Below are 8,479 nucleotides of genomic sequence, written 5' to 3'. Positions count from 1 at the left end.
TATAATTGTGTTTGCATGGCTGTGTTTTGGATATGGCGTGAATTTACAGGGTACAGAGGAATAACATCTGAGTCCTCAGGAATGGCAATGCATGGGGGGTATCATGGGCTTAACAGTATACTCTATTATGTCCATGGTACTGTTCATGTCTATAGGCGAAGGTTATCACTTGCCATCAGGTAGGCCGTCAGCTTGTTTGTCATTCTAAGTTGTATAAAAAAAAGACAACCTGGAAATAGCAAATACACCTGAGCTATCTGCAACCACTAATATGATGCACACATTTGAGATCGTCGCTCTACGGGTATATCTATAGTAGTTACTTTTTTGTTTCCTTCACTATTTATTTATATCTTCACTGTCAATCTATTGAACTTTTATTGACTTTTAAATTTTCTTTTTAATTAGAATTATCCCTATTCTATATAACAAATGTCCATATATACATATACATAACGCGCCTATCTCCCATTGGCGTAAACAAAAACAATGGAACCCCAAAATGTCCGATTTATACTGACCTCTTTGACTTCTACATTCATCAATCTATTCATACCAGTTCGCCAGTTTTTCAGCATATTACCTATTTGGTCGAAATACCTTCAACCTACCGACCCCTTCACTGATTCGCTATCGATTTAACCCTTTCATAATTATTGTTTCATCCATCCTTTCAATATAACCAAATAAACACATATAGAGTCCTTTATCCTTATTGTTTTTCCCTTTGTCACTGCATAATTTTTTCTGGACACGCTTCTCTCTAATCACCTTATTTCCCATTAATATTTATTATATTATTGTTTATTATATTAAATTATTGTTTTTAATGATACACTGCATAGTACTCAATTTTTTTTATTTCTGCAACATTTACTTTACTTTCATGTTTCTTCTAAGCGAATTATAGATTAAGGATAGCACTTAGAGAATAATTAATCTTAAATATTTTTAATATTTATTAGATTAATTATCCTTTAAATACCTATCTACATCTTAAACAATTGTTTCCAATAAATTAAAGGATCTGGTGGTTCTCGTCGAGCTCCTTGGGAAGGTCGTGTATGGCGCGCAGCACCGTTACCTGCCACACCGGTTTGTGCAGAACAAATGACTGAAGGACGATTGCTACTATCAACTACTTCCAATACTTATATATTAGAAGGTATATCTACATAATAAATACTTGTAGTTGTTATGGTCAAACTTCTTAATAATACAAAACATTAGTTTTACAAAACATTTATCATGTCAAACTACTTTTCATAATGTGGGTAATCAACCTAAGTATAAACACTTCAAAACAATTGTAAAATTCTCTATGATACTTATAAATATTATCACTAATAAAAATAAAACTTTATACATAAATCTTTGCAGTAATCTGCCCTTACAGTCTTCTTGGTAGTTACTGACGTATGCTTGATTGAGCTTTTGGAAGTTTTGATTTTCAATCCAACGAATTACGGAAACTATTTCTAAATTAATATGGATCTGTTAATTCTAGTTGCTTAGTCTAAATGGTCGTCTTAGGTACTAAGGTGTATTGAAGGCCCTTAGCTTGAAGACCAGACCATTATTTTTACAGATGCTTAAAGAGTTTATTAACAACTTTTCAAAACTTGATAGGTTTTGGTCATGCGACTAAAAAAAACTGTTTCATTTTGTCTATGATTTAATACTAATTTGCAGGATAAATTAATATATAATAATAATATATAATGTCTAAAAGTGATATGTTTTAAACGCTTATAAGCTCCCTGGTCTCAGAAAGCGGCACAACCCGAGTAGTCCTCCGGTGGGGAGGGTTGCGTCCGCGCAGCACGTGTGAGTGAGCGTGCTGGGTTGTTCCGCGTGGGAACGCGCGTACTGGGCCCCAGTGGGACTGCGGGGGGCGGCGCAGGAGGCGCGGGTCTGTATGCGCTGCCGCTGCCGGAACTGTGCGCCGGCGCATGGGCCATGCGCCCTTTGCAGGATTGCAAACATGCGCGTCTGCCGCGCACGAAAACTGCACACTATTTTGACCTACTTGAGTCAGGTACATAGCTTTTACTACGGCAAGTGTATTTACTAGTGCTGTATGGTGTAGCATTTTATATAGTTGTGGTTTTGATTCCCAAGTTCGACAAAACAAACATTTGTTTTTGTGAGTGCATGATAAATTTAAACATTTAATTAAATTTGTAATTATATTATATATATAATTACAAATTAGCACATAATAAATAAATTTTGGAGAAAAATAAGTAATAGACGATTTTGAGCATTAGACAATCTGCACCGCTCAAGGTATTGTAACGTATTAGACTCTTAAACTGACCATCAATTGTTTGCTTATTTTGTCAGATAAAAATTATACTACAGTTAGTAGAAGAAGTAGTTTTTGTGAACTGTAACTTTTTTAAAATGTCAATGTGAAGAATAAAAATATTTGTAAAAAATACGGAATCGCAAACACACTGTTGGCGTTTATTGCGGGAGGACAAAAATGTTGCTATTATAAAAAAAAATTTGTGTTGCCAGCCAACACTTACATATCCTTGAATTACATCGATATACCTTAACTATCACTTGAATATTTTTTAGGTGAAAATGGTAAAACTATCCTTGCGGTGGCTGTTGGTAGAAGGGTGATGCTTATGACGGAAGAATCAAAGACTGATAATGAAATGGGTTTCGAATACACACATATCAAAGTAAGTATACACTTTAAGAATACCTTCTACTTGTGCTATTTAATGCATTTAGTTTTCGTAATACTATTTGTACCATTCATTTAACTTCGATCCTTTTATATGGAAATCGTGTATTAGAATTAGTTTTTATTTTATATGTAATTAGTTGGAAATGAATAAATATAGGTAATGATGAATGTATAAATAACAGTCAACAAAGTATAGATTTAACAATATATTTTTATATATATTTATTTTTATCACAAGATGGGTTTGCACTTGTATGACCAATGAGGAATAGTAGTATAAATGATAATGATAGGATGGAGCTTCTTTAGCAGTTTACATGGGAATGAAACGGCGAATTGCTTCATGTGTACTTATGGAATCCGTGGTATTCGATAGTAGAAGTTATTTTCAACTTATTTTCAGGACATTCAACTAAGCGAATCGCCTGTATTGATTAAACTAATGGACGGGGAAGTAGCAACGATGGTAGTTGGTTACAAGCACCATTGGGAAGTCCTAGAAACGAGTGCTGGACAAGTATGTTATTGTTTTTTCCACAATAAAATTAATCCACAAATTAAGATTTTGCACCACCATAAAACTACAACTTCAACATGACAAAAGGTATATGGTACTAACACGGGAGTAAACCTTATTGAAATATAAAAAAAATATATTAAAATCTGTTCATAACTAGTAAAGATATAATTCATCGTGTGATTATTATGTACATAGACTTCTCCATTCTAATGAAGTATGTCAACCCGAAATTTAATATTTTAAACGAGAAAGTTTTCTTCAAGGAATACGAAACGTGAAGCTTCTTGCCGAATGTTTTTCTGAAATACAGTATAACATCTAAAACTCTTCGTGCTTTATCTACAGCAATTCTATTTCTTTTGTATATACATTCCAAGTAGCAGGGCGGGATAATAAAAAATAAATATGACAAAGGTCTCTACCGATCAGCATTATATAAATAAATTACTTTCTGTTTGATCAGATATTTTCATATAGCTACAGCGTTTCGGTTTGAAGGATGAGATATGGCAGGGAAATTACTGTGTACGGAAGCGTACCGTCGTCGGTCGGAACGAATTGTGAGAACTTGTATATTAATTATTATATTATAAAATTTGAAAAAAAAAACAATATTATTCTTCTAGTCGTAAAAAAAGTGTTGTATATGATATTTATTTTTTAAATGTATAAAGTTCATAATCTCATGATATTCTCACGCAAATATTACAGTCTGTAAAACGTGTAGAAAACTCTGAGGATAGTGGACCTCGCCGAGGCACACTGGTCAACGCACTACACATCGGTGATGAAAGGGATGGACAAATAGTTTTATGTTATAACCGTAAGTATACAATTTTAAATAATAGTAGACAATTCTAATTGTTAATCTAGAATAAATATAATCTGTGTACAACATTTCATTCGAATTCATTCAAGCGTTAAAGTGTTATTGAATAACAAACACTTAAACTTTACATTTATCTTAGTAAGATTAATTTTACACTTAAAATCAACTTTTGTTTGAACAAAACAAGCATGGAGTTTCTTGCCTTCTTTTCAACTCAAATTGTATTTCGAATTAGGCGGTAGAATGACGAAAAAATACTATTTCGTAATGCTTATAATAAATTTCATTAACTAACTTTATTTCTACTTATATCATCATTATCATATCAGCCGTTAATTGCTCACTGCTGAACATGAAAAAGCCTCCCCCTTAAAGAGAGTTTTACCAATAGTTACCATGCTTGGCTGTTGGATTGGCAACCACAATTAGGCTTTGGTGATGTTTTAAAAGGAACACTGTTGCCCGTCCCTCGATCATTAAGTTCCCTTAGTCGCCTTTTACGACACCCACCGGAAATAAGCGGTGGCCCAATCTGTACCGGGACAACACCGTTACTTATATAAGTGGTGTAAACTTTTAAACACTAGTTGATGCAGCAAAGCTGCATTATTACAGCAAGTAGATACGATAAAATGAACTTTCCTTTCAGATACGTGTCATTTTGAAAGGTTGACCAGTAAGGGGCTCGAGAGTGACGGTGAATACGACTTTCATTGGACAACCGTGCCCGCAGCTGTTGGTAATTATAGCATTTTTATCTTCCTGTATAATAATAATTCTTATTTATTTGATAAATAATCCCAAGAAGATTTAAAAGTGGCAGAGTGGACTGTGCCCAGTCCATAATTGTCCGTTACCCACTCTAGGATCAGGAACGTCACAAAAACATGTCTAAAAGTGCATATGCGCCCTTTTAAGGGGCAGGTCGCCTCCTAAAATAAGCTAAGCTAAAATAAACTTAATACCAATGGTTGTAATCCTTTAAAAAATGCCCGGTTCACACAAGTGTACTAATGAAAATAATGAGATCAAATCTCCCCTTAACAATACTAGTCTGATTAGGATTTTTTTTAATTAAAAAAAATCGTGGCTCATCCGCAGTGATAACGTAACAATTTAGACTTTCGAAATAAAATTTGTTATTTATCAGTTTTAATAGCTAAATCCTATTTAATTAAATTGAAAAGTACTTAGCTGGATACGCCCACTATCACATTGTGTATATATAATACTATACTACTTACATGTATACTTAGCTATTTTCCTTGTTTCAGTGTGTGCATTCCCTTACATAATGGCGTTCGCTGAAGACTTGTTAGAAATACGATTAGTAGCCAACGGGTCCCTTGTACACGCGGCCTGTATTCCCGGACTGAAGTTACTTTGTGGAAGAAGGGTGAGTAGATAGGCAGAGACAGTCATATTTATATTTTTAACCGACTTCGAAAAGGAGATTCTCATTTCGGTTGAATTTTTTTATATTTATTACCTCATATCTCGGTTATTTGTAAACTATTTCATAATTTCTTTTTACGTTAAAATTAGTTCTATAGAAATAGCATCAAAATCGTTTCAAACACACCCAGACCCGAATCAATTCCGGTCCTCGTGTTTGTATTGTTAATAATAAGTGTACAATGTTTAAAAATAAACAATACTGATGAATAGCATTAACGCCAGGACATATTCTACGTGGCGTGCGCGCCAGAGTACGTGCCGCTGAGCCGCGAGCTGGACTCGAGTCTGCTGCACGAGTATGAGCTGGCGCGGCACGCGGCCGCTAAGCAACCGCTGCCCCCGCACCCGCCCTACTCACTCGACGAGGACGACAATGATAAGTCAGTCAATTTTTAATTGCTCGTGTTTACATCAAATAAGTGGGTCTTGTAAGAGGCGACTAAGGGAACTTCATTGTCGAGCAATGGGCAACGCTGTCCCTCTAAAAACACCACTAAAACCTAACTGTGGTTGCCAGCCTGCCAAGCGTGACAACTGCTGACAAGTTCCCCCATTCCTCCCTTACGGACGAAACCTATATTCAGCAATGGATGGATAACAACTGATATGATGATGATGATGAATTTGAAATTACATCTTAAATTTAAGTTTTTTTTTTTATTTCGCATTTATTTGTAGAGATGTTTATTTTTGTATCGTTTAAGTAATATAACCACAAATTAGATATGCAATTATTTAATGTATTTTATTTAATATCAACATGAGTTGGTATTAAAAACCAACTAGGTTGGCACCGCAATTAGACTTTGGTCATACTTAAAGAGAAATGCTGCTGTCCATCCCTCGACAATTAAGTTCCCTTAGTCCCCTCTTAAAACACTCACGGGAAAGGAAGGGACGGCCCACTCTATCTCATATTAAAATGTGTTAAATAACAATAAACTTTGAGCAGGACCGAATCCAACCAGAACAACCGGACGCCTGAGAACAACTCGGCCTCTAGCAGAAGCAGCTCTATATCTTCAGAACAAGAGAACATCCGACCACCACTACAGCGCATGGCGCCTATATCACCGCCAAGTTCGCCACACGGTAAATCATATAATTTATTTTGTTAAATATATTAGTACAAAGGTCTCGTGTCACGATCATCATTGATTTCGAAATTTCTCGTTCAATTAATTTTAATGAAATTTTATAAATGTGTATCATTCCCTTCAACTTAAAAAATAGGAGATAAGATAGTTTTGATAATCGTATATTATATATAGTGATGGTAGGGACAATTAACCTTTATCTAATCAGCTACTTTATAATATATATATATATATATATATATATATATATATATATATATATATATATATATATATATATATATATATGTATTCTTTACGTATTACGGAACATGCCTATATACCATAAAACAGGTCTGACCTTCTTTTGGGTATAAGTATATTACCAGCTATATTTTCCATGTTTAAAATAAATGCAAATTGTTTTTTAGTTATGTAAAATATTTTTTGAATGTTTTTGAGTTTTTTTTTCAATAGAAAGATTAATAAATCTAGTGCAGAAAAAGTACAAATTGTAGATAAAAACTAATGTACATGTACAAAATATACTATGTACAATACATGCACTTGTATAAGCAAGGCATTATGTATTATTATGTGAAAAGTGACACTAACCTTTTCTTGCAAGAAGTAACGAAATAAATTTATTTATATTTAATAATTTTTTTATCATCATTATTTCTTATCGCCTTAAATAAAATCTTTAATATCATACTACAACAAACAGGTATATGACTACATTATATCTATGTTCACAGTGTTGCCAGAGAACAGCGGCCGATGCGTGCGGATCTACAAGATCCCACAGAGCAACCTGAGCGCCGGCGCGTACCAGCGTCAGTCTGTGTCGGCGGACCAAGTCGTCACCTCCTACTTCTCACATAGGTACGCACTAATTTATCTATTTACTAGCTATGTTTTATATTTACTACCGGAGCCAAAATACCGGTACAAAAAGCAATATATACTAATAACTCAACTGAATTTAAACAATTTGCCGTACTGGTATTTTAAAAGTACCTGATTGTCTGTGACCATTAATTAATATTTTGCTTTTATAATTAATTACAACTAATTTATTATAGGCCAAACAGTATCCGGCAAAGGCTAGCAGAATTGAGATTGGACAGCAAATCGAGGGGCGGAGGCGACGACGAAACATTATAAACAAGCAGACATTCCCCACAATAATAAAAGGGTATATGCCTGCTAGCAATGTCTTAACGTTCTATAAAATACTTGTATTTTGAATTTAGAAGCCAAAGAATATATTGACTGAAGTCTTTTATTAAGAGGGTGCTTCCCATAAACTTAGCAACGTCTGTATTTTCTCTTAATGATTTCTGAATTATTATTTGTTTATATATGTATATATTTCTTATTGCATTAAAATGTAACTTATATACTTAACAAGGTTTTTACTAACGTATCACTGAAATTGTAGAATTATGTTATAAAAAAAGGAATAAAATATATATCTTAAAAATATATCGAGTAAATGTTACCTTGCCATAATTCAGAGAGTACTAACACCAACACTTATGTATGAAAATGAAACGTGGGCATGACAAAAGAAACATGAAATCAAGATAAATACTGCAGAGATAAGAACTTTAAAAAAAATTGTGTGGTATTACATGAAAAGATAGAGTGAAAAATATTGGGATTCGAGAGAAATGTGGACTCAGAGACGATGTAGTGACAAAATTCGAAAAGATAATGTTGCGTTGGTTTGGTCGTTTAGAGAGGATGGATGAAAGAAGAATTACGTAAGAGATTTATCGAGCACGAATGAGTGGAGATGTCGGTAGGAGCCGTCATAAAAGTACGTATGTTGATCAAATAGACAACGTGCTGAGGAAGGGTCAAATTTAAAGTACGTTTAACCAACG

The 8,479-nt window shown here is 34.0% G+C and overlaps 1 protein-coding gene across 1 annotated transcript; it reads left to right on the top strand.

Annotated features, from left to right (window-relative positions):
• Positions 1-1,024: 1,024 nt before the first annotated feature.
• LOC128201496 (GTPase-activating Rap/Ran-GAP domain-like protein 3) lies at positions 1,025-8,000 on the top strand (the record flags this gene model as incomplete). Its single annotated transcript, XM_052898651.1, is given in 12 exon segments — positions 1,025-1,165; positions 1,771-1,802; positions 1,804-2,038; positions 2,587-2,696; positions 3,108-3,221; positions 3,936-4,047; positions 4,703-4,792; positions 5,328-5,449; positions 5,734-5,891; positions 6,464-6,603; positions 7,346-7,472; positions 7,673-8,000. Coding segments are annotated over 12 exon segments (1,463 nt in total), but the record flags the coding sequence as incomplete, so codon positions are not given.
• Positions 8,001-8,479: the final 479 nt, after the last annotated feature.

The sequence above is a fragment of the Galleria mellonella genome, unplaced genomic scaffold (assembly GCF_026898425.1).
Source record: "Galleria mellonella isolate WM207_F2 unplaced genomic scaffold, CSIRO_AGI_GalMel_v1 utg515, whole genome shotgun sequence".
NCBI lineage: Eukaryota > Metazoa > Arthropoda > Insecta > Lepidoptera > Pyralidae > Galleria > Galleria mellonella.
The sequence above is the reverse complement of the archived record's forward strand: the minus strand, read 5'-3'. Positions and strand labels throughout refer to the sequence as shown.